This window comes from Mirounga leonina, unplaced genomic scaffold (assembly GCF_011800145.1).
Source record: "Mirounga leonina isolate KUSES-001 unplaced genomic scaffold, KU_Mleo_1.0 Mir_176, whole genome shotgun sequence".
NCBI classification, from domain to species: Eukaryota; Metazoa; Chordata; class Mammalia; order Carnivora; family Phocidae; genus Mirounga; species Mirounga leonina.
In genome coordinates this window covers 58,798,439-58,826,240 of record NW_023270454.1, presented here as the reverse complement: position 1 = coordinate 58,826,240, position 27,802 = coordinate 58,798,439, and the positions used below count along the sequence as shown (strand labels likewise).

General features: G+C 35.5%; 1 protein-coding gene across 2 annotated transcripts in view; it reads left to right on the top strand.

The window, feature by feature from the left end:
• The window catches only part of SPATA5 (spermatogenesis associated 5), a 336,495-nt gene that overhangs the window by 252,859 nt on the left and 55,834 nt on the right, over window positions 1-27,802 (top strand). The window contains exon 15 of one of the 2 annotated variants that reach the window (XM_035023114.1): window positions 8,857-9,021. In XM_035023114.1, the coding sequence (XP_034879005.1) occupies window positions 8,857-9,021 (165 nt within the window). Of the gene's footprint in view, window positions 1-8,856; window positions 9,022-27,802 lie in introns of those variants that run through there. The other variant, XM_035023116.1, reaches the window with a different exon arrangement.

The window sequence follows — 27,802 nt, the reverse complement described above, 5'->3', positions numbered from 1 at the left end:
TGAACAAGTATTTCTATGCTAACTGAATTAGATTTGAGCATTTAATAGAATATGAAATTACAAGGGTCAAATTTCAAAATTTATAAAAAAGAAAAGGTAGCCCTGTAACTGTGGTAATAGAGTTGGATCATTAAGAATCCTTAATATGCAGGGGCACCTGAGTGGCTCAGTCTGTTAAGCATCTGCCTTCTGCTCAGGTCATGATCTCAGGGTCCTGGGATCGAGCCCCGCATTGGGTTCCCTGCTCAGTGGGGAGCCTGCTTCTCCCTCTGCCTCCTCCCTACTGTTCATGCTCTGTCTCTCCCTCTCTGTCAAATAAATAAAATCTTAAAAAAAAAAAAGAATCCTTAATATGCAATACCAGAAATGCTTTTAAGTCCTTTTTGTAAAGGTCAGAAGAAGAAAAGATAATGGTATTAGTTTAATTAATTGGTGTAATCACTAAAATAATAATAACACATTTTCAGTAATGACCATGTAACATAAGCTGTGGGAGTTTCCTTGGGAAAGACACTATAATGGAGTCCTAGAATCAGGGTTGAATCTCATATAAAAGTTTATCTAATAATTCATAGTCTTGGGTGCACAAGCACATATCAGGTGAACTTTCTGGAATTATTTAACAAAATTGTGTGGGGATGTTTCTTCATCTGTATATTTTGAGGAGAATTCTTGTCAGATATACACAGCCATCTCTGAGTAAAGAACCACCTTCTCACACATGAAGAAACTAGGGCTGAGACGTAGGGACTTGCCAAGGTCTTGAGTAAGTTCTCTTGAAAAGGCAGTTTGCCCTATAATATTTTTAAATAGTTTTAAGGTAGCAGCCACAGTATCTATGACCTTGGGGCTAGAAGGGCTCAGAGTAGTATTAGGAAGACTTGGCTTATTTTTTCATTGAGAGTTGTCATATGTTGATTTTAAAATAACAGAACATGCCATCATTCAGAATACATTCTTCCACCCTAATATCCCAGAACAGTATTTTTAAAGAAATTCTAGGAAGGGTGTTAACTCATTCAGGGTTCTACAGGAAGGAAAGCTCTTTCCTACTATTTTTTAAGCTAACTTTCACTGACAAGATCAGACCAGAAAAAGACCGGCTTTGGCTGTTGGCCCAGACAATGTTATAATCATTGAAGTGTACTCGACCTGCACTGCCCAGGGACAGTTACAACTTGGGCGGGGGGGTGCAGAGATGCATGCTGAGTGTTGTTCCAGTGACTTAGATGACATGTGTGCTCTATATCCTTTGCTGTATTGTTCTCTCAACTATCAGAAAGGAAATTTTAAAACAGCCTAGATTATGAGTTTTTCCTTGGGTAAAAAGGATAACTTTTTGATGCAAGAATTATTTAAATTTCTTTTGCTACCTATATCATATTTCAGAACAAGAGTTTTTTTCATTTGTCCTTCCATACTGTGTATCATTATCCTGGTAGGATAATAAAGTAAAAAGTGGACTGATTCAACATCCAGCCTACTTTGTGCCATTTGTTGTGTGTTCTTGGGCTTCATTTCCTTTTTCTTAATGGGGGTATGACAATAACTACTTCACAGGATTTGGAGAAATATTAAGTAAAATACAGTATGTGAAAAGTGCTTTATAGATTCTTAAGGGCCATATAAACATTAATGTTATTTGCCTTAACTAACATTTTTAATAATTTTAAAACATATATTTACCGGAATCATTCTAATTTACTGAATCCTGTGTTTGTTTTAGGTAGGGGAGAAGTGATTCCCCGTAATTGACATGCAGTTTGAGTACTTAATTATGAAGTACATTTCAAGGAAGCTGATCATGCATCATTTTTACCTAATGTTCTATTGTTGGGTGTGGAGAATAGTCTATAAATAATTAAAACAGTCATTTTTAAACAAAGGAAGTTATCTTTACTGTGTATTTGTTAATTGACTTTTTGCTTGCCAATTTATACATAACTTAAGAATTAATAGTTATCTGGTAGACATTCACCGTATTGTAGGTATTGAGACATATGCAGAAAGTATATACCAGCATTCTCCAAAGTGAAAATGGAATATTAACTTTTGAGATGTTTTATGATTAGAATTTTGGATAAAATTTGCATATACTACTGTAGCCTTCTCTTGGAAATTTATAATATCTATTAGTTAGGGTTCCAAAAATTTTTGCATATGGAAGGAAACCTGTTTAATTTTGCTTCTAACTGTTGTTTCCCAAACATTTAATAAGAAAATCCATTTCTGTATTACATCTGTTAACATTTACTGGAGTATTTTATGAAGCACTGGTATGAGATATAATGGAATTGATCCCATGAGTTTTAACAATCGATTTAGAACTCTAAACAGAAACATGATAAAGCAAATTTTTAAAAGAGAGAGGAAGAGTTGACTATAGGATTGAAATGGTTGTGATACCTGCCAATCTATCATCATGGCCAAATCATAAAAATTGATATTATTAAGTAAGTATTTCTTCTCTTATTGACCACTTTTTCTTTTATTTTTGTTTTATTGACCACTTCTGCATGACTTTTTTCAAACTGCTTAGTTGAAGGAGATAATCTTTCCAGATAGAGACAATCTGAGAACATCTCCAATGCCCTTGAATTTACCGATTGTTTGATAAATACTGAGAATCTAACAAATACAAGTTACTACTTTTTTAAATCAACTTTATTTATAATTCACATACCATAATAAACTGCATCAACTTAAAGTGTACAATTAATGTAAACATATATATAAACCTGTGACACCACCTTTACAGTCAAGGTATAGAATATTTCAATCAACCCCAAAAGATTACTTTTGCCCCCTTGGTAATCCATCTTTACTTCTGCCCCAGGTTTCAGACTACCACTGGTCTGCTTTTTGTAATTATAGGTTAGATTGGCTTTTTCTAATATTTTAGATAAATGGAATTATATAATATATATTCTTTCATATCTGATTTAACTCAACAAAATGATTTGAGACCTCATGCATGTTGTTAAGTGTATTGGTAGTTTGTTCATTTTTATTGCCAGTTAGTGTTCGCTTATAGATGTATACACACTTTGTTTATCCATGCGTGAATTGGTGGACATTTGGGTTGTTTACAGTTCGAGGCTATTGTGAATAAAACTGCTATGAACATCCATGTGCAAGTCTGGATATATGTTTTTGTTCCTCTTGGGTAAATGCCTAAGAGTAGAGTAGCTAGGTTGTTATGGTGGGAAATGTTTGACTTTTATAGAAACTGACCTTTTTCAATCTTTGGTATTGTCAGTGTCTTTAATTTTAGTCATTTTTATAAGTATGTAATGATGTCATCACATTGTGGTTTAAATTTGCTTTGATCTGATAACTAGTGATGTTGAACATCTTTTCATTTACTTACTTCCCAACCATATAGTTTCCTTTATGAAATTTTGTTCAGATTTTTTCCCCATTTTCTGTTGGTTGTGTTATTATTTATTCTTAAGGGTTCTTTATATATTTTGGATCCAAAATTCTTTTGTCGGATATGCCTACTGACATTTTATCCCAGTCTGTAGCTTGCCTTTTTATTTTCTTAAAGGTATGTTCTGAAGAGAAAAAAATTTAATTTTTAAAGACCAGTTTGTTAATTTTTTATACTTCTAGAAGTTTGTAGTTTTAGCTCATACATTGAGGTTTATGATCCATGTCAGGTTAATTTTTGAAATGTCAAGTAAGGATCAGTGTTCATTTTTAAAATATGAGTATCTAGGGTCACTTGGATGGCATAGTTGGCTAATAAGCATCCAGCTCCTGGTTTTGGCTTAGGTCATGATCTCAGAGTCATGAGATCGGGCACCAGGTGGGCTCCATGCTCAGTGCAGAGTCTCCTTAAGACTCTTTCTCCCTTTCCCTCTGTCCCTCCCCTCCTCATGTGCTCTCTCTCTCTCTAAAATAAAATAATAAGGGACGCCTGGGTGGTTCAGTCGGTTAAGTGTCCGCCTTTGGCTCAGGTCATGATCCCAGAGTCCTGGGATCAAGTCCCATAAGAGGCTCCTTGCTCAGCAGGGAGCCTGCTTCTCCCTCTGTCTGCTGCTCCCCCTGCTTGTGCATTCTTTCTCTCTGACAAATGAATAAAATCTTTTAAAAAAATAAAATAATAAATCTTTTTTATAAATAAATATATATGAGTGTCTAATTGTTACAGCATTATTTTTTTAATGCTTTCCTTTCCTAGTTGAATGCCTTAAGAATAAAAATCATTATGGACTCCCTTATCTGTTCTGTTGATCTATATTTATCTCCTCTGGACCTTATCACACTGTCTTGGTTTTTTTAGCATTATAAGTTTTGAAATCAGGTAGTGTAAGTCCTTCAACTTTTTTCTTTTTTGACTTGCTTTCACTATTCTCATAAATTTTATAATGTTTGTCAGTTTTTTTAAAAAAGCTCTTGTGAAATTTTTATTGGAATTACATTGAGTCTATAGATAAATTTGAAAAGAATGAATATCTTAATATTGAGCATTCTAATTCATGAACATGGTGTATCTCTCTTTATGTAGGTCTCTAATTTTTCTCAATAGTGTTCTAGTTTCCAGTGGAGTGTTCATTAATTTTATTCCTGTCTTTTATGTTTTATACTTTTCATGTATTCTCATAAAGTGGATTTTTAAAACTTCATTTTCTATTAGTTTACTGCTTAATATATAAAATACAATTTTTATAATAAACTTATATTCTATAATCTTGCTAGTAGTTTTGTAGATTCCTTAGTATTTCTACAGAAACAATCATGTCATCTTCAAATGAGGATAGTTTTACCTTTTCCTCTTCCAAGTTCTATATGTCTTCCCCCCCCACCCAGTTTTTGTCTTTTGTCTTTTCATAAAGACTAGTACCTCTATTATATTTTTCAGTAGAAGTGGTGAGTTTTTACCTTGTTCTTTATAGAAAGCATTCAATATTTCAACATTAATTATGATATTAGCTGTTGGTTTTTCTAGATACCACCTCTCATATTGAAGTTCTCTTCTATTACTAATTTGCTGAAGGTTTTTTAACATGAGTGGATCTTGAATTTTGTGAAAAAGCTTTTTTGCACATACTAAAAAGATCATGTGAATTTCCTCCTTTATTCTGTTAATATGGTGAATTATACCAATTGGATTTGGTTAAGATGATTTATTCATTTCATACATTGTGAGATTCTATTTGCTAATATTTTTAAGGTATTTTTGGGTCTGTGTCCATGAGTGTCATTAATCTGTAATTTTCATTGTTAGGTTTTGGAGTTAGTATTATGTTGGCCTTCTAAAACAACTTGAGAAGTGTTCCCTTCTCTTTATTCTGAAATGGTTGTACAATCTTGATGTTATTTCTTCTCTAATAGAATTCAGAAGTGAAACCATCTAGGCCTAGGTGTAAAAGTCATAATAAATTAAATTTTTAATTCAGTTCCATTTAAAAAATAAATATAGGGTCATTCTGATTTTTTAAATTTCATTTTGTGTCCATTTTGACAACTGGATTTTTTAAGAAACTTATTTTTTTATCAAAGTTGTTGAATTTATTGTCATAAAGTTGTTCATAGTGTTCTCATTATTCTTTTTGCTATCTGTAGGATCTGTAGTGATAACTTCTCTTCCATTTCTGATGTTGGTGATTTGTTCTCTTTTGATCCTTGTTCAAATCTAGTTAGAATTTAATCAGTTTTTTTAAATCTTTACAGATTTCGACTCAGGTCATGATCTCATGGGTCATGAGATTAAGCCTGACGTTGGGCTCTGCACTGAGCGTGAAGTCTGCTTGGAGATTCTCTCCCTCTGCACCTCTGCACATTCATGTGCTTTCTCTCTCTCTCTCTCTCTCTTTCTCTCAAATAAATCAATAAATCTTTTAAAAAAATCTTTCCAGAGAACTACCCTTGAGTTTCAATTTTCTCTGTTGTTTCCTATTTCATTGATTTCTGCTCTCATCTTTATTATTTCCTTCCTTGTACTTACTCTTGAACCTTAGGTCATTAATTTTGAAATTCATTCCTACCATAAACATTTAAAGTTATAAATTTGTCTCTAACATTGTATATTCCACAAATCTTGGTATGTTAGATTTGCATTATCATTCAACTTGAAACACTTTCTAATTTCCTAATGATTTCTTCTTCGACCTGTGGTTTATTTAGAAGGGTGTTGTTTAATTTTCACGTACTTGAGGTTTTCCTCTGTGTCTTATTGTTATTTATTCTAATTTACCCTCTTATAGTCAGAGCACAACTTTGTATGATTTCAGTCCTTTTGAATTTGTTGAGTTTTGTTTAATGGCTTATCATATGAGCTGATTATACCATGTATACTTGAAAAAAATATGTGTTCTGCAGTTGTTGGGTATAATGGTCCATAAATAAATATCAGTTAGGTCACAGTGATTGATAGTCTTGTTCAGATCCTCAGTCCTCCCTATCTTTACTGATTTGTTTTCTAGTTGTTCTGTAATTGCTAAGAGAAGAGTTAAAATCTCATACTGTGATTGTGGAATTATCTTTTTATCTCTTTAATCCTGTCAGTTTTTGCTTTATATTATTTTGAGGCTCCATTATTAGGAACATACATGTCAAGAACTGTAAAGGTTCTGAGACTTTACCCTATTTGAAAGCTAACAAGTTAGCCTGCCACAATTTCATGGGGGCTTGGCTAAAGACATGAGATTCTTGGGTCAGAGACAGAGGACAACTTATTACTCACAGTATATTACTTACAGAATATCATGATTTGTGTGTGTGTGTTTGTGTGTGTGCACGCACGCATGTGTGTGCTGATTCTCTAAGACCTAAATTCCACCATGCAACCATATGAGGTCTTGATGTTTGTATTTTCTATAGTGTTTTATGTGTGGTATCGGCTACATTTTCAGGGTTTTTGTTTTTTGTTTCTTTAATTAGGAGATGTTCGTGTTAGAGTTCCTGTCTTCCTTATTTTCTGTATTTACTTCTATCAAATCTTTTTTCTGGGTATTTCATTCAAAAGTGCACATATAGAAATGTGCTGTGTTTCACTATTTATAAGTGAGTGTCTCTTAAATCTTCAAGAAATGCCATTTTTTTATTATGTCAGCAACAAGAGTAATTTTTTGGAAGTGGAAGGCATGTACAGTTTTGTAGTGTTTCATTTCCAGTGCTCTTCATTTCTTCCTGAAGATTCAGTTTTTCATCTTATGTCATTTCCCTTAAATCTGAAGAACGTCATTTAGCATTTTCTGTAATGCCGTTCTGCTAGAAACAAGTTTTCTTGGTTTCTTTTATCTGAAAATGACTTAATTTTTCATTATTAAAGAATATTTTCACTGGTACCAGAATTCTAGAATGACATTTTTATTCTTTCAGCACTTTAAAGATGTTGTTCTGCTGGTTTCTGCCCTTCGTTGTTTTGATTGAGAGTCCTTGGTGATTCAAATTATTGTTCCCTGCATTCAGTCTGGTAGCTTTCAAGATTTTGTCTTTGGTTTTCAGCAGTTTGCTATGATGTGTCTAGGTGTGGTTTTCTTTATATTTATTTTATTTTGAATTCACTGAGCTTCTTGATTGTGTAAATTTGTTTGTTTACCAATTTGGAGAAATTTTGGCTCATTCTTCTTCAAGTATTTTTTCTGCCCCATCTTCTCTTTCCTTTCCTTCTGGGACTGTAGTTACACAAATTAGACCTTTTGATATCAGCCCATGAGTGATCTTTTAATGTAAATCTTACCAATTCACCTTCTACTTAAAACTGTCTAATGACTTCTCTTTACAAGAAGAATATAGTCCAGACTCTTTACCCTGTCTTTTATGGCATTATGATCTGCCTATGACTGTCTTTCGGACCTCATTTCCTACCGCTTTTCCCTTTATTCACTCTACCACAGATTTTTTTTTTTTTTCTTTCCCTGGAACATATCAGTCATTCTTGCTCTTTGTACTTGATACCTTGAATTCTCTTCCACCCATATCTTTCTAAAGTTGGCTCTTTTGGGTATCTGCATAAGTTACCTCCTCAGAGAGACTTTCTCACACCACCCCAACTAAAAGTTGCCCCAGCCCCTTAACACATTTTAGACCCATATCTGTTTTAATAACTTTATTGAGAAATAATTTACATAACAAATTTAACCCATTTAAAATATACAATTCAGTGGCTTTTAGTATATCCACAGACATATGTAACCATCACCACAATCACTTTTACACATATCTATCTTATTCATGCTATTTTCTAGTACCAAGAACAATGTCTGGTATATAGTGCATGCTCAATAAAGTTTCCTGAATAGATGAGTTCATTAGCTCTAAGATAATTTAGGCATTAGCCTCCAGCAAAATGGAGGCTATTTAATTTAAAATTAAATATGATATTTAATTAATTATATCATATTAATTTAAATAAATCATATTTAATTAATTATATCATATTAATTTAAAATTAAATATGAGGGAAGTTCATTTGACTACTTTCAGCTCTAGAAGTATTCTTTTATCAGAGCTGTGCTATTTTGAGGGCTCTCTAAAACAGCTTAACCCATATTTTAAGAGTTATTGCAGGAAGTTCCAAAAAAAAGTCTTTTGATATAATGAATACAAGTCATATTACACATTTCTCTAAGAGAAAATAGCCATCTTTTATTGACCTGACAGTTGCTGAGAAGCAGAAAGCCTCTCAGAAGTATTGCTTTGCTATTTTCAAAAGTACTCTGAATATTGTTGATTTGTTTGAATCTTTGAAATAGATTATAGAATCACTAGTACTTGTTTTATGTACTAATTATGGGTAATAGTGGGTTATTCATGAGATTCTAGACATCCCCTCTCTTTGGTACCTTTCATGTGGAATGTCAGTCTTGAGCTTGGTTAATCTGCATTATCTCATCTTCTTTATAGGCTTTGATGCGGCCTGGAAGAATTGACAGAATCATCTATGTGCCTTTACCAGATGCAGCAACAAGAAGGGAAATATTTAACCTGCAGTTTCACTCTATGCCGATCAGTAATGATGTGGATCTGGATGAACTCATCCTCCAAACAGATACATATTCAGGAGCAGAGGTAAGATAGTTCTGCTCAAAATACCTTGGTGGCAGGAAAGCAGTGGGTTGGGGTCATTAGCAAAAAGACTGCTTGATACCAACTGTTTTAAGTAACTATATGTTAAGAAATCTTAAAACAGGAAATGCACTATATGACAGGTAATCACTAAATTAAATTACATTTTACTGGCTTCTATTATATCTCAATTGTTTTTCACCTGACTTCTGTTACTTCTCAAAATGTAGTCTTCAGAGAATTAACATGATATAGTGGGGAGAACATTGGACTAGAAGTAGAAGTTTCTTCTTTGGAGTTTCTTGATACATTAGCTTCCAACCATTCAGCTTCTCTGAACTTTGATTTCTTGACCTATCAAATGGAAATAAACTTTACATACTGTTTTCTTATAGAAATCATAAAAATGAAATAAGGATATCATGCAAGTGCTCAGAAGTACAAGAATTGGCAGAGAGATTGTATTATTACCATAGTTTATCATTTTGGAAAATTATGTTAGTCTACTTATGTATTAACAAAGATTCTCTCGTAAAAACGGTAAGAGAGGGGCGCCTGGGTGGTTCAGTCGCTAAGCATCTGCCTTTGGCTAGGGTCATGATCCCAGGGTCCTGGGATCAAGCCCCACATGGGGCTCCCTGCTCAGCGGGAAGCCTGCTTCTCCCTCTCCCATTCCACCTGCTTGTATTCCCTCTTTCACTGTCTCTCTTTCTGTCAAATAAATAAATAAAATCTTAAAAAAAAACACACACACACACACAGTAAAAGAGGATGCCTGGGTGGCTCAGTCAGTTAAGCATCTGCCTTCGGCTCAGGTCATTTTCCCAGGGTTCTGGGACCGAGTCCCACATCGGGCTCCCTGCTCTTTGGGGAGTCTTCTCTTGCACACGCTCTCTCTCTCCCTCTCTCTCTCTCTCTCTCACACACATGCACACTCTCGCTCTCAAATAAATAAAATTTAAAAATAAATAAATAAGTAATAAAAACTGTAAAGGGGACAGTCTATAACCTACCCTTAGCTGTGAAAGTATACTCTCAATAAGAACAATAAGACCTCTGTGAAAAAATGAAAGTTTTCAAGTATGGCAGGTAAACATTTTTTCCTCTCCGTGGCAACTTTTTGCTTATGCCATTTTTATTTACAAAATAAAATTCCAATTAAAATAATCGTGCATCTTTTCTACATGCATTTCTCAAGAAAGGACAGGCTGTAGTCCTCAACACAGAAGTATCTTCTGAATACCCCTAATAGGGATTTGTACTAGGAAATTAGTATCTTTTTAAATAAGAAATTATAAATTCTTTTATTCGGAATTATCCAGCAGACAGACTTCACATTCTGTCTGCTTGCTATTGTTTGTAATCTGTCCTCTGTGAAAACCAAAGAGATTAATACATAATAGATCATTAGTGTACTCAGAGAGTATTGTGGGTAAATTTACATGTAGAATTGGAGTGAGTGTATCATTCAGTCATAGCTAATAACAACTAAAATAAATCCCAAATCTCCTCATTGTTTTATCTCAACTGTGAACTATGTATATTTGATTTTCCCCCTGTAGGTTTTTCATTTTCACTGAGAGGGGAAAAAAAGTCATATAGAAAGAAACTTGAGAAGCAGTTGAAGTACATAAGTTTTTAAGTCCTATCTGAAAAAATAATCCTTATGATCATCTTCTTGACATGACAGTCCATTAAGTTAAAATGAACATATAGTTGCTGTTAACTGACTGCTCCAGCATTTCTAGAATTCAGTTTTGGTTGTGAGACCAAGGGCAGGCATCGTGTGTATGATACATCAGTTTACAGGAAACAGCAAAGAGAAGAAACTGTAAATCTTCCACTTGAGCTGAGTAAAGTGGAAGAGCAGTTAGCAAGGTAGAAATGTGCCTTTCTCACTTTGAAGTAATTAATGGTAGTAGCATAGAAGTGCAAAACAAAAATCAAAGCCAGTGAGATTCTGTCTGGCTGAAAGGAAAAAACTCACTTGGTGCCAGAAATTATTGTAGCAGCTTGCTAGTTCTTATGTAGTACATGTCTTACTCAGGCTGTAACATAAGCACATTCATTTCTGATTAATTTTTATAGCAGATCTTCTAAAAATAGTCACAAGGAAAAGTAGCAGAAAATTCTGTCCCTCCTTGAATTACATTTATGGGTCCCATAATGGTTGGTGGGGGAAGTATATCCCACCCTGATCCTAATTATAATCCATATTTTATTACAACTTCATAGAAATTTTATTCAGAGCTATTTCTTAGTAGTTCTGGAGTTTTCCATTTGGGCCAGACAGATTTGTTCCATATTGTTTGTTTTGGGCTTTTGTTTTTGTTTTTTGTTTTTGTTTTTGTCTGATTATTTAGGCAGTTCACACAGGTGCCCTTTTGTTTCAAGAGAACTATGATTTTCTTAAGTCTTAAAATTAAATAAATAGGAAATTTAAGACAGACAACATTTAGCTTCAAATAAAATATAAGATCCCATCTTTCCCCCCACCTCTTTCCTTCAGAATGAAAATGGTGCAGCAATGTTGAAAGCCAAAATTAGCTGATTATTTTTTTTTTTTAGCAGTAAGACAAATTCAACCTGGAACCCTCAGTCACCTGACTCCTACAGATCCAGTGCTTTACCACTGATTGAACTAATTTATTTCGTCCTCAGTGTAAAGCCAGGTCCTTCAGCACAGAACCTATTACATAGTACATACTTAAATAAGCATTTAACAAACTGAAAAAGAAAAAAGATTTTTGAAATTATATTTAGGAAGAATAGACTTCCCTTTGTCGTTGTCATAAGGAGAGCCCTCTAACTTTGCAGCTGTACACCGTGCTACGGCCACAGCTACTTGTTCAACTCTAGAGAGTGTCTCGGTGGCCACTTCTGGTATAAAATGAAAATACTGATAAATTTGTTGTCTTCACAGGAGAGTATTATCAATTTTATATATTAATATATTAATTGTGTATTATACATTAATTTAAACTGTACAGTCTTAGCTGTATGAACAAAAATTTGGCCAGGTGAGTCAGAAGATGAGGAAATGGCTGACGCTGGTGTCTGTGTTTTAGAAACAGAAAAATGTTTAACTGTAGTGAGTATTTTCTTCATCTTTATTTTTAATTAAAAAGCTATAGAGCTGTAGTCATGTGACTCTTGACCTTGGGGTTGTGAATTCAAGCCCCACGTTGGGCATAGAGTTTACTTAAAAAAATAAATTACGACAACAACAAAAAGCTATAGAGTGGTTGGAGATGATATGGGTACTTTTAACGACTGAAATGGAGGAGTTACTTTTTAAAAATGTTTTCTTTCAACCTAGTGCTTTATTCTGCTCAGTCAACATTGTTTCTTTTTTTTTTTTTAAAGATTTTATTTATTTATTTGACAGAGACACAGCGAGAGAGGGAACACAAGCAGGGGGAGTGGGAGAGAGAGAAGCAGGCTTCCCGCTGAGCAGGGAGCCCGATGCGGGACTCGATCCTGGGACTCCAGGATCATGACCTGAGCTGAAGGCAGACGCTTAACGACTGAGCCACCCAGGCGCCCAGTCAACATTGTTTCTTAAAGCTTACACAGGCTGTGTTTCAAATGGCCCCTTAGACCCCGCTGAGTTTCTCCATTTTCCCTCCCTGGAGAGGGTAGACAGAGAACTGAAGCATTTCTTTAATTCTCAGGCGAGTCCCAAGGGGAAGTTTGTTGCCAGCTGGAAGGGGAATAGGGTCACAAGGGAGCAGCCTCCACAGAGAGGTTGAAGCAGGTGGTAGCATCCTTCAGCCATCCCTGTGCCTGCCGCTCCCCGGTGGCCAGAACCTCATTGTCTTTGTGGCTTCTTGGCTGTAGCTCCCAGTTAATAGAAAAACATGTTGCCATTTAAAAGCAGATGGGAATTCAGTTCAGGAGGAAATAAGAAGTCTTTTTTGGTTATACCCATTGTTTTCTTTTGCTTTGATTTTTGTTTTTTAAGTTATTTGTAGCAGATTCCACTTCATTTTTTCATTTGTCTTTTATCCAATTATCTGAGTTACTTTAGGAAAACTTTTATCTTACCCACCAACAGGAAATCAACAGTCACAAATACGTGCACATGAAAGGCATAACCCGGCCCATTACCCATGTGCCATGTGCTTGGGAACAGAGGTGACGAGTAAGATATATAATTTCCTCTCTGTATAGGAATTTGCTGACATAGGCTCACACCTAGTATCTGTAAAATTGGAGTTGAATGTTTACTTGTATTTGGATGTTATCCCCCTGTTAGTGATTATCTCATCAAATGAAATTGATAATATATGTCTAAGAGCCAGGTATCAGTTGCATAATTTATAAATAATATAGACAATCAGAGCATTTGTTTCATACATCCAGAATTGAGGATTCAACTTCCAAGAGAGGCAGTAAAGGGAAAACAAAACAGAATTTTAATGTTGCATTTGAGTAGACTTTTAAAAGAATTGTAGTCTTTTTCTTTCAGGGTGGTTTCAGGCAAGTTATTTAACCTCTTTGGACCTCAGTTTTCTCATTTTTAAATTATCTAAGTGACTGAAATTGTTTTGAGGGTTAAAGGAGGTAACAAATATAAAAGCACCAAGGAACAGTGCCTAACACATAAAGAGTGCTTTATAAATGTTACGTCCCTTTATTCTTTCTTCCTCTTATCTGTTCAGTGTTTATATTTACCACTGAAGTATTAGATGATGTTGTTATAAGGTGGCAATGTCTTGCATTGCCTCAATAACCAGATAACGTATCTGAAAGCTAAGTTATAAATGAGTTGCTTCTTGTTCTTTTCTAAAGAATATAACATCTGCTTAATATGGTGATTTTTAGGGGCGCCTAGGTGGCTCAGTCGGTTAAGCGGCTGCCTTCGGCTCAGGTCATGATCCCAGGGTCCTGGGATCAAGCCCCACATCGGGCTCCTTGCTCAGCAGAGAGCCTGCTTCTCCCTCTCCCTCTGCCTGCCTCTCTGCCTACTTGTGCTCTCTATCTCTCTGTCAAATAAATAAATAAAATCTTTAAAAAAAAATATGGTGATTTTTAGGGTAATCTAATGAACCTAGTACTAGAAAGTCCTCTTAAAGCAATTTATTAAATACATTCCATGCTAAGTTTTTAAAAAGCTTTAACTTCATGTAAATTTAGTCTATTTTTGTTTTACTAAAATCATGTGTCTTGCCCTGGATTTTGTTTTGTAGTTTCTGCCTTTCTGGGTCTAATAGCTCAAGGTCTTAATGCCAGTTTGACATTAAAAAATTACCTTCCAGTGTGGGGCGCCTGGGTGGCTCAGTCGTTAAGCATCTGCCTTCGGCTCAGGTCATGATCCCAGGGTCCTGGGATCGAGCCCCGCATCGGGCTCCCAGCTCAGCGGGAAGCCTGCTTCTCCCTCTCCCACTTCTCTGCTTGTGTTCCCTCTCTCGCTGTCTCTCTCTCTCTGTCAAATAAATAAATAAAATCTTTAAAAAAAAATAAATTAAAAAATTACCTTCCAGTGTGCCTCATTAATTCAAGAAGGTTCTAGTCACCATGCTTACACTATTACAGCTTTACAAAGAGAGAACTAAATTAATTTTCTATCTTACTGATTAATATTTCTTCTGACATTCTCTTTTCTTCAACACAATGAAAACAGAAAAAAAAAAAATCACCATTTCGGATGTCTGTACTCTTCCTACATGAAATCTCTTGTGGCAATTTTCCCCAAACTAAAAATCAAGATCAGTGTATTTGAATTTGGCATAGATTGACTCTATCTAACAATACATCTGAGATAATAATGAAGACCCTCTGTTAGCTGGTCTCGGGCCCTCTGATTAATATTATTAGGGAGGACCCTGGCAGCCCTGTTCCTGTCCCCAAAGTGAAGCAGAGTACCACAGCACTTAGCAACCTCCTGTACACTGTCTGCAACATACTCGTCCTGCCTAATCAGAAACTGCCCTATGAATACGTACTGTTATAACCCACTGGTCTGCTGTTCTTAGTTGAGGTCCTTGTTATCGCCCTACTCCTCTTTGTGCATTTACCCTAAAATTCTGTATCCCAGAATGTCAGAATACTCTTTTGTTACACAGCCTGGTGAAATCACTGCTTTGTCATTAAAACATCGTGACCACCCCACCAGAAGTGGCTTCTCGTTTTGAACGCTTTTACACTGATTTCTGTTTTACTTGTTTAGCTCTTCGTACCTATTTTCCTCGTAGTTATTTTGATATGAGCAGCCACCTCATCTCCCCAGACAAAGTGGAAGATTCTCTGCAGCGGAAGCCAGGTTTTGTACTTCCCGGAGTGCAGCAGAGCACCCATTATCTCCCAGTGAGTGGCTGAGTCACAGATTTATGTGTTGAATCTGTCAGCCTCCCAACAAAAAATGTCAGTTTTAACATTCACCTAAAGTGGCATTTTCTGGTTGCAAATGTGTTTTTGTATACGTTATCTATTTGAGTATCTTAACACTATGGGAACACACCAGAGCGAAACAAGAACAGTGGATTTCTCCGAAGTCCCACAGCGAATAAGTGACAAACCCAGGACCAAAAACCAAATCTTTCAACTGCTCCTGAAAGACTTTTCATGATCTCTTCATGCCTTGGAGTCAGCTGAGGAGTCTTTGAAAGCTTTTCATTATTCTCTTTGACATATCTGAATTTTTAGTAAAGGTTTGCCTGCTCTTATGGACAGTGACTTAGCAAACTAAGCAGCAGATAGGAAACATCTTTACATTTTTATGTGTACTTATCTTGTATGTGATTATCTTTAGTTACCCTGTTGTTCAACTTCCCAAATAAGTATAAGCTACTTGAAGTTAGGAACTATGTTTTTCTTTATTTGTGTTACTGTATTTTCCAGGTAGTGAGAATAAAACCTGCAGTTTTGAAGGGAAAACATATAAATGACTAAGTTCCATATAATGTGTTCATGTGGCATGATCTAATGATGTGCAGAATACTATGAGAGAAAGAAGAGGATATGACTCACACTGGATTTGAGCAAGGGGGTAGTTGATCTGAGTGTTAATGGGTGAATAGGAGTTCCCTAAGTCAAGTGGGGCTGGGGAGAGACCATTCCTGGCTGATAGAAAGGCAGAGATACATAAAAGAACATTGTGTGTCCTAGATTTTGTTAAAGGTTGAAATATGACTAGAAGAAAGAGTCTGCATATAGAAGTATTAGGTGATAAAACAAGAAAAGTACGTAAGACAAATACAAAGGACCTTGAATATCATCTGAACTTGCTTTTCTCCTTTAAGCACTGGAGAGCCATTGAAAAGGTTAATAAAAAATGTTGTGATTAAACTTGTATTATCAAAAGATTGGTGGTGTTTTGTGTCCAAAACCACCATTAGCCCTACCCAGCACTATTATGTGAATTAGAAAAAGGTGCTCCTTTGCCCCACTTAATGACAGCTACCTGCCAGAGCAAAAGCTTTGTCAAGCAGAGAATGAGCTTATAAAGTCCCCATTTCAGTCCGTATTTGCCCCCTCAGCTGGGCATCCTGATATGGACACAACCTTCACATCTCTGTAAGACACTCATTTTTGGCTTACCCACTTTTAAATATCTCTCAGAGTGCCTAGCATAATAGCTCATATAAAGTTGATATGTATGCATTGAATAAGGAAATTTAGATTTTATATCCCAAGTAGGTAAACTACTTTCTGGGATTTTAAGATTTGCTTCATGAACCCTTGGACAAACACGTTATGTGAATGGGATAAATTATGGGAATTCGTTATTTATTATAAATTATGGGGGGAGATGAGAGTATTAAAGATGTCTTTTGTGTAATGTCTTTTTGGGCATGAGGGTGATCTGACTGCAACCTCTGTCACCCCATTGATCATTAGGGTTGATTCAGTTGATCTGGCTGGCTAGGCAGGTGTCTTCTTCCTCCTTCACCGCTCCATGTGCGTCCCTCCCAAAGCTGCGTGCATGCTCAGTTGAAGAGGACCCTTCTTTGGTCAGCGGTGTACGAGTAGCTGTGCTCCAATGCTAGAACCTTCAGACAAGCTCTCAAGTAGCATTTGTAGGAGAACATAGGGTAGTCAAGCTTCCAAGACTGAGACACATACAAATGAGGCGCTGCATTGTAGCAGTCTGCCTTTCTTTAAAACAACAACGAAATGGTGTCTTTTGTGCAATGTTAAACCAGCCATGAGGTACAGCACCTGGTATGAATGGCCAAAATGATGAAACTCAGGTGCTTTATGCCCTCTGAGCCATCTTATCACATATAACGTTGTATAAAAGCTCCTAGGGCCAACACCTAATCTCCACAGCTCTTTTCAATTGCTAAAATGTGGCTACCCTGTTGCAAATGAGTTATGATGGAATGTTCAGAGCAAAAATCAGCATATACCAAAAGCAGATATTTAGGCTGTAACTTTTATGCCAGCCCACCACCCCTCCCCTTCCCCTGTCCCTACAATTTTACAATCTACATACTAAATGAAGAAGTTTGGTAAAAGCCAAGACTTAAATCTTCATCCTGTCTTGACCATGTATTACAGTATTAGTTGGGTCAAATAAGTTATCATCTCTAGAACTCAGTTTTCATATTTTAACAGGGGAGGTAAGAATATGGTCTCTGTGATCCTTCCTAGTGTTAAAAATCTATGTGTTATATACCTATCATAGATTAAATTAATTGTATAAGGAATCTCTTAGGGATTGGACTTCCAGGGATATATAACATGGTTTTGTTTCCTTTACAGTGCTTCTAGAAACCTGGGATCTTAGGGTCTTAGTCACTGTCTCTATATACTTGCTACTGTAGCCTAGAGATCCTAATCATAGCATCAGAGGAATAGGAACATTAAGAGACTGATGGTGCATAGAATTCGGATTTTAATAAAATTCTACTTAGCAAACTTTGAATTTTTCACTGAATGGAAATGTAAGTTTTATCTGCTCAGAGAGTCCCAGTAATTTTTTTTTTTTTTCTGAGAACTTTGGTTTCTCTGCTTTTCACCTTCCTTAAGAACAGTTAGTCAAGTTCAATATCTGTGATTCTGGGGGCACTATGGTAAAAGGTGTTATAAAATGGGAATAAGCCACCAGTCCACTTCTTCCCTAAACTCTTTGTTAGGAAAGTAAGCAAAAGTTACAAGGTTATAATATTCATTTTAATGTAGTTTTTTTAGAACTTCCAACGTATGGAGATGTGAACATCCTCTGTATTTCCAAACTTCAGCACCTACTCAAACTGGCAATACAAGAACCTTAATTCAACTTACCTGAAGGCTATTTCAGATAGGATGTTTACACCAAAGCAAATAATTTTCCAGAATACCTTGTGCTGTGATACCTGTATTACTGACTCCTTGCCAGATGTTTAAAGCTGCTGTCAGCTTATAAGAAGCATTAGTCAGAAAGGAAATGGATGTCGAATGAGAGGCTGGCTGGCAACAAACTTAATAGAGCATTTATAACCAAGTACTGAAGCCCTTTATAAGGAAGCAGTGTATCAAGGCAACAAGTTATTCAAGACCTAATCATCTAGAACCCCAAACCTGGGTTCCAGGCTAAATCTGTATCTGTGAAGAATTACTCAAGCCAGTAGTAATGCTAATTTAAGCATTTTAACATTCTGCCTTGTTTCTCCTCTTCTGGATTCTCAGTCTCTATTGACACATGCTGGTTCCCCAGAATTTTTGCACATTTAATCTGTATTTCTTCATCTTCAAAAGAGTGATAAAATTTAGGAGTTCTACTAACTTGAGAGGAACACAATTTTAAAATGATGTGTAAAGCATGCTATTAATTCTGTATTTATAGATTCTGGTAGACTTGGATACTTTTGTTTGGTTATTTGAGGTGATGGAAGGCTAATTTCTAATAATTCTAATTGATCTGTGTATGAAAAGAATGCCACAAATATATGTAAAAACTGGTTATTCTTTTTTTTTTTTTTTAAGAGAGAGAGAGAGAGTGAAAGAGAGAGCACAAGGGGGGGTAGGGTCAGAGGGAGAAGCAGACTCCCCACCGAGCAGGGAGCCTGATGCGGGACTCGATCCCGGGACTCCGGGATCATGACCCAAGCCGAAGGCAGCCGCCCAACGAACTGAGCCACCCAGGCGCCCTGGTTATTCTTTTAAGAATATTTTTTACCAGGTGCCTGGGGTAGCTCAGTTCCTTAGGCATCCAACTCTTGATTTCAGCTCAGGTCATGATCTCAGGGTTGTGAGATCAAGCCCTGCATCAGGCTCCTCACTGGGTGTGGAGCCTCCTTAAAATTGTCTCTCCCTCTGCCCCTCCTCTCTCACTCTCTCCCTCACTTAAAAAAAAAAAAAAGACTTTAAATAGAATATTTTTTACTATGCAAAACTGCATTATAGTTAAGCAAATGGGTTATGGAATGAGAAAGATTTAAATCCAAATGCCTAGTATGCCCATTTTTTTTACCTTGTGATCAGTTTCCTTATATATAAATAAGGATAAGAAAAGTCTCTACTTCATAGATCTGTTGTCCAGATTAGATGAAATAATTCCTATAAGGGACTTACCCTTGTAAGTACATAGCAAGTGTTCAGTAAGTCATTTTTGTTATATTTTTTATAATCAGCAAATTCAGTCTAACTAATTGATCTTTAATATGAAAAAATCCACAGCTTAATTTTTTCATATTTCATTGCCTTAGAGTTTATGAATACTCATAATGAGTGTTTCATGTGTATTCATGTTTTTTAGTCTTAATGGTGTGTTCTTTAAATTCAAACTGCATTTCATAGTTACATGCAGTATTTATTTCAGCTAGTTTCTATTTATAAACATTTGTAATCCCTATTTTTATTTTTTTCCTGTTAAACATGTATACTATTTTTTACTCTCAAGTGTGCAAAGCTAATGTTTCCTTACAAACTGTTAACATAATATCCCTATATCAGCATATTCTTCAAGGTAATACTAGTTACTAGTATACAAGTTAATTCTAACTTGTTTTAACATAAATTTTGTTGGTTAAGAGAAGTGAAACCAGCAACTTTAGAAAGTTGAGGGTTTCTTTTTCTTTTTTTTTTTTTTTAAAGATTTATTTATTTCAGAGAGAGGGAGAGAGCATGAATAGGAGGGGCAGAGGGAGAGAGGGAATCCGAAACAGACTCTGGGCTGTGCGCAGAGCTCACGCGGGACTTGATCCCATGACCATGAGATCATGACCCCAGCCGAAACCAAGAGTCAGGTACTTAACCGACTGCACCACCCAGGTGCCCCTAGAGTAATCACTTAGGAAATAAGCATACCTAATTACTGTGCCCTTTCATTTAGGTTAGGATTAAACCCAGGTATCTAGGTAAGGGTCAGATATCTAACACTAGGGGCACCTGGGTGGCTCAATCTGTTAAGCGACTGCCTTCGGCTCAGGTCATGATCTCGGGATCCTGGGATTGAGCCCTACATCGGGCTCCCTGCTCCACCGGAGGCCTGCTTCTCCCTCTCCCCTTCCCCCTGCTGGTGTTCCCTCTCACACTGTCTCTCTCTCTCTGTCAAATAAATAAAATCTTAAAAAAAAAAAGAAATCTAACACTAATGACAAAAGTACTACATGTCATTTGGTGTCTGATGGTGACAATGGGATGTTCTCATTCTTCATCCCCAAATGACAGTAATTCCGAGTTCTGAATGGCGTCATTCTATTAAAATGTTACTAAAACTCTATCAAATGGTTGTTCAGAGTTACACTGTAGTCATTAGGTTGTTCTTAAATATAACCTTCACTACGTTTTAAAAATTTAAAAACAAAATCTAACCTTTCCTTAAGCTAGAAAGAAAAGTAGAAAGAATTATTAAGACTTTCAGAACTCTCTTTTTTTGTTTTGTTTATGTTTTCAATCTGTAACAACAGTTAACTCTTTTTGCTATTAAAATCTGGAAAGTGGATTTTACTTTTATACTTGTAGGAAGGTTTCCTTATTCAAGACATTAGGCATAATGCACATGCCACATTTACCGTTGTGGAAGTTTCAAATCATAAATTAATTATGTTTTCTTTTTCTTCAGAATTAAAAAAAATCACTTAAACTGGTTTTGGCATTAGGACAAGACATTTTTTCAGCACTAGGAAAGTAGCCCTTTGGCATATTTTTTATTCACTTCAAAAGAATCCTTAAGGAGTTGTTTTATATTTAAAACCAAGAATTGTATTTAGTTTGCCTAACATTAATTTCTTGCCAGAATCCTTAAAAATATAAAAGGTCACACATATACTCTCAGGTATAAAAATAGTAGTCCCCAGCATTTATTTTGTTGTTGTTGTTGTTGTTGTGTGCCATAAGCCTGTGTCAGAACTGGAGATTAGGGGGAAATAAACCTAAAAGTTGTCAATTGAAAATTAACTTTCTTGTTATACAACCGAGTTGATCATAATTGGCATGAAATATGTACACATGCGCAGGTTCACAAATGCTGGTCTGATGGTTCGCTTATGGCTTCCTTGTAGTTTAATAAAAGACACTTAAGCTATGATTTCACCATTCATTTATGAAATTAGTGTTGTGCATCTGGTTTGTACAGCACATCAAAAAATTCCTGCCATGTCTAGTCCACTTCAATTTTGAACCCTATGGGATACTTTCATGGGTAGATAATACCTTCAGTGCCTTTAAATTAGGCTTTTTTGTTTTTTCAAAAATATTTACTTACAAAATTTTAGTACATTTATTATGTAAAGCAATTTACATTAATATTTTCATTTTGTACTTGTATATAAAACTAGAAGCCCATAGTTGAATTTTAGGGACATAATAAAATAACTCAAGGATAAGACTTGGTTGATGTTATACATTATAAATTATGTAAAAATTAAAACACACTGAAGTTCAACTTTTACATCATCTAGCTTAGTATACAATTTGGTTTAATGTGGGTATGACTTAGATCCTACCCCAGGTGGCTCTGTGATGGATAGTTTCCCATGCAAGTCCCCTGAAATGTATTACATCCCTAGTATAAGTAATCACACAAGAGCAAACATAAGTTTTAGCTCCTGGAAGCAGGAGAACATGCATTATTAAAGCCAACCAACAGGAAAAAAAAAAAGGGAGATTTTCTTTTCTTTTTTAGGCACAGAGCAAGTCCGATGCAAGATTAGATTAAACAGTTTGTCTTCACTTTTCACCATTTATCTTCCAAGTTTGCTGCCTCACTCCAGTATCCTCTAGACCTACTTTTCTGAGTGCTTTTTTTGACAGTCCCAATCAGTTGTCTCAGAAAACAATCTAATTGAATCAAATCACTATAAATCCAAATAATCAGTATTACTTCTGGGGGCATCTGCATTTTAAAAAATTTTACTTTCCCAAATAAATTTCTAACTGGTCAGTGTTCAGATTGTTTAAGAACAAGTGAATAAAAAAAAACCTCCAAAGTATTCCAGTCTCCTTCCTGTAGCTTTCTTGCTCTTAACTCCTTTACCTTCCCTCTTCTGCTGACTTTCAGGATACTTGAAGGGCTCAAGTTTCCTTGTAAAAAAGATTTATTCTACACCAACAATTTTTACATTAAAAAGCATCCAGTGAACATAAATAAAAGTATTTACAATTTGTTGAAAGGACTTCCAGTCTTTTCTATTGTATGCAATTACATTTTCACATGGTTATAATCAAATTGCATAATAAGTTTTATTGACTCTGGTATTAGTCTAACCTCATCTTAAACGCTGCTATTATATTTTACTGAGCCTTATTAGCATTGGGGACTTTGGGGTGGAAACTAAAAGGTAGGTAATGGTAATAGAAAACCCTGTAGTGATTTTATAATTGGGAAATCCTTATATTTTAGAGGATCGTTTAAAATTTTATCTCTGAAAGCATTAGGGTTCTTCAGTCAGGGGAGCCCAAATTTAATCTGTAAGATTTTGTTTGATAACAAGGATTTTTTCCTAGAAGAATTTTGGTTTGGGGCATCTGGCTGGTTTAGTCAGTGGAGCATGCCATTCTTAATCTCAGGGTCATGGGTTCAAGCCCCATGTTGGGGGTAGAGATTACTTTTAAAAAAGAAAGATAAAGAGAAGGTAAGAAGGAAGGAAGGGGGGAAGGAAGTGAAGGAAGGAAGGAAGGAAGAAAGAAAGAAGGAGGGAGGGAAGGAGGAAGGAAGGAATTTTGGTTTGAAGGCCCCAAGGTAAGAGGAAATTCATAGTTAAAAATATAGAAAATTGAGTTTTCTACAAAGGTACCAAAAAGACAACTGAGATAGAGAATAAAATTCATAACCAATTTCTGCCCTTTATAAGAAGATTTTTTTTATTAGACATTTTTAGATAAAATTTTTGGAAATATATTAGGTATAGAAGTCATCACTTCCAAAGAAAAATATTACATCACCAATCCTTAAGCATGACCCCTAAAACTAGGATATACATACTTAACACCATATTTCTCTACTATTTGTATACAAAATTTGAAAAGTAATATTTTCTATTATCAAAGAACCAATTTTTTTTTCAGTGATACATTTTTATGACTGGAAAGTTATATATGGGAATCTTATCTCCAAACATTTATCTCACTAGAAAAATTAGAAGTGTTTCTCCTACCTTACTATAAGATATGCTTTTGGTAGCTAGAATTATCTCTTAAATGTCATATTTAATAATGTATATATTTCTTATTAATAGATTTTAGGGTTTTTTTAAAGATTTTATTTATTTATTTTGAGAGAGAGAGAGTGAGAAAGAGCAAGTGTGAGCGGGGTGGGCAGAAGCAGAGGGAGAAGGAGACTCCCCACTGAGCAGGGAGCCTGACGTGGGGCTCCATCCTAGGACCCTGAGATCACCACCTGCGCCGAAGGCAGACGCTTAACCAACTGAGCCACCCAAGCGCCAAAATAGATTTTAGTTTTGAGCAATTTTAGGCTTACAGAAAAATAAGTGGAAAATGCAGAGTTCCCATTTACCCTCTCGCCTCTTCCTCCCAGTTTCCCCCATCATTAATATCTTGCATTATTGTGATATGTTTGTTAAAAATTGTTGAGCCAATATTGATAAATTATTATTAACTAAGTTCCGTAGTTTACATTAGGATTCACTCTTGATGCTGTACTTTCTGTGGATTTGACAAATATATAATGACATTTGTATCTACCATTACTGTATCATGTAGAATAATTTCACTGCCCTAAAAATCCTGTGTGCTTCACCTATTCATCCCTACCTCCCTCATCCCAAGCCCTTGATCTTTTTACTGTCCCCATAGTTTAGCCTTTTTCGGAATGCAATATTGTTGGAATCCTCTTTAACATAGTAATATGCATTTAAGTTTCCTTAGTGTCTTTTTGTGGCTTGATACCTCATTTCTTTTTACTATTGAACAATATTTCATTATCTGCATGTACCATAGTTTGTTTATCCATTCACCTACTGAAGAACATCTGGTTGCTTAACAAGTTTGGGTGATTAAAACTGCTATAACCATTACGTGAAAATTTTTTTTATGGACTTAAGATTTTAACTCTTTGGGGTAAATACTTATGAGTGTGATGGCTGGATCATATGGTAAGAGTATGTTTACTTTTATAAGAAACTGACAAACTGCCTTCCAATGTGGCTGTGCCATTTTGCATTTCCATCAACAGTGAATGAAAGTTCTTATTGCTGCATATCCTCAACAGCATTTAATGATGTCAGTGTCTTAGCTCAGAGCCATTCTAATATGCATATAGTGGTATCTCATTGTTAATTTGCAATTCCCTAATGACATATGTGTAGCATATTTTGATATGCTTATTTGCTATCTGTACATCTTCTTTGGTAAGCTATCTGTTCAGATCTTTTGCCCATTTTTTAATTGGGTCATTTGTTTTCTTATTTGAATTTTAAGAGTTCTTTGTATATTTTAGATGCCACTCCTTTATTACGTTTGTGTTTTCTAAAAATTTTCTCCTAGTCTGTGACTTATTTTTCTACTCTAGTGTCTTTCATAGAGCAGAAATTTTTAATTTCAATGAATTATCAAATTTTTCTTTCAAAATATATTTAATAAGGTATTAAATGTATTATTTCTAGAAAAGGATCTATTTAGAATCCATTTATGCTTTGTAAATGTTTATAGATAAAAATCACCATATTTGCTCAATAGTTTATTTTTGTCCTCATTTTATAATTGTGGTGATTTATAACTTTTAATGGCAAGGGAGAATTATTCCCTCAAAGAACTGTTAACCATGAAGAAAACCATTCTCTTTTCTTTGAACATTATGCTACTGTATTTGAACCAGATATTCTGCCTGCATGAATAGAAAAACATTCTCCTCAGAAACTGGGACTCCCTACTCAACAGGAGCAGTTTTAACTTGGGTACATGCGGTATTTTATATGTAGATCACACACTACACAATGGCAGTACTATATAGCTGTGTTTTAAAACACAGGAGAACTGTACTAGGACATGATAAATGAGGGGAGGGACATTTTAAATGAAGAAGTCATTATAGAAAGAAGTTTTTACATTTTTAAAGTTTTCTCTGATTCAAAAACCTTGTCACATCACATATTGGCAGTGATGTAGTGGAGTCTCATTCTCTAAGTTCTGCTGCTAAGTCACCTTATGACCTCAAACAGGTCTTAATTTCTTTGTATTTCTATTTCCTTATATTGAAAGAAATAATTCCCAAGAGCCTTTCCCTCTTTACATATATTTGTGACTCTTAGTTTGTACTACTACCTATTATTTTTAAACAGTATTAGAGCTAATGTTAGAAGAAACGGTCTATAGAAAACACAAATATGCCCACATTATAAAATGGTAAGACAGAAATTTAAAGCAACTAATTTTTTTCACTTACAGTATTTTCTGTTTTTAAAATCTTCAAAAGATAGCTGAGGATTTTTATTTTTATTTATTTGTGGTTTGTTTTTTGTTTTTTTAAGTAGGCTCCATGCCCAGTGTGGAGCTCAGTGTGGGGCTTGAAATCACAACCCTGAGATTGGAGACCTGAGCTGGGATCAAGGGTGGCTGACTGACCAAGGCACCCCAGGATTTTTAAATGATAACAGTTTGCTGACATGTCTCTTGGACATATATCTATTTGGAATATATCCCAGTAGGTATAAGGCAGCAATACATGATCATTTGTTAGTAATTCTATACAAGTTACAAAAGCTCAAGGTATAACATTTATAGACTAAGATTCTTTCTTGCTTGCCCCTATGAAGAAAACAGAGGGAAGGCAGATTTAAAAACTGAGGAACCATTATTAAATGGCATCCAGGTTACATAAATATACTGCCCTAAAATATTGGGATTCTTTTGGCCTAATGTTTTCATGCCCCACGTTGTTCTTTATTTGATTCTAGCTAGAACTACATTCTTAATATTTTTGTGATTAGAACTCAAGTTCACTTAGCAGTTATATGTAGTGCATCCATGAAGAACAAAATAACTGTCACCTCTTATGGAACCCTGAGTTACTGTCTCAGTAAACAAAGGGCAGAAATGTATCAATAATATCCTTCTCCTTTTCCTGGCAATCTGTATTATTTTCTGGTGTCTTAATAAGAGTTTGCATTGCTCCTCTTTAAACAACGTGTGTTTTTAATTCTGAATCTTTCAAATAAGCTAAGTCTCAAAAAAATTCTAGAAGAGATTCATAAATCATCAATGATGAAAACATCGAAAGTCTGTCCATAAAACTTTACAGTTTGTGAGGAAAAGTTTGGAACTTCAGACATGCACTTTAGACTTTGAAGACAGTGCCCATCTTTATTTTTTTTGTTGTTTTTTTAAAAAATGTTTTATTAAATTCAATTAATTAACATATAATATATTATTAGTTTTAGAGGTAGAGGTCAGTGATTCATGAGTCTTATATAATACCCAGTGCTCATCACATCATGTGCCCTCCTTAATGTCCCTCACCCACTTACCCCACCTCCCAACCCCCCTCCCCTCCAGCAACCCTCAGTTTGTTTCCTATGCTTAAGAGTCTCTTACAGTTTGTCTCTCTCTCCGATTTCATCTTGTTTTAGTTTTATTTTTTCCTCTCTTCCCCTATGATTCTGTTTTGTTTCTTAAATTCCACATGAGTGAGATCATGTGATAATTGTCCTTCTCTGATTGACTTACTTCACTTCGCATAAGTGAATAATCTAGTTCCATCCACGTCATTGCAAATGGCAAGATTTCATTTTTTTGATGACTAAAGTAGTATTCCAGTATGTGTGTGTGTGTGTGTGTGTGTGTATACATATACATACATACATACATACCACATCTTCTTTATCCATTCATCTGTCAGTGGACATCTGGGCTCTTTCCATAGTTTGGCTATTGTGGACATTGCTGCTATAAACATTGTGGTGCAGATGCCCCTTCAGATCACTACATTTGTATCCTTGGGGGAAATACCCAGTAGTGCAATTGTGGGTCATAGGTTAGCTCTATTTTCAACTTTTTGAGGAACATCCATACTGTTTTCCAGAGTGGCTGCACCAGCTTACATTCCCATCAGCAGTGTAGGAGGGTTCCCCTTTCTCCACATCCTTGCCAACATCTGTCGTTTCCTGACTGGTGTGAGGTGGTATGTCATTGTGGTTTTGATTTGGATTTCCCTGATGCTGAGCATTTTTTCATGCATCTGTTGGCCATTTGGATGTCTTCTTTGAAGAAATGTCTGTTCATGTCTTTTGCCCATTTCTTGATTGGATTATTTGTTGTTAGGGTGTTGCATTTGATAAGTTCTTTATTGATTTTGGATGCCAGACCTTTATCAGATATGTCATTTGCAAATATCTTCTCCCATTCTGTAGGTTGCCTTTTGGTTTTATTGACTGTTTCCTTTGCTGTGCAAAAGCTTTTT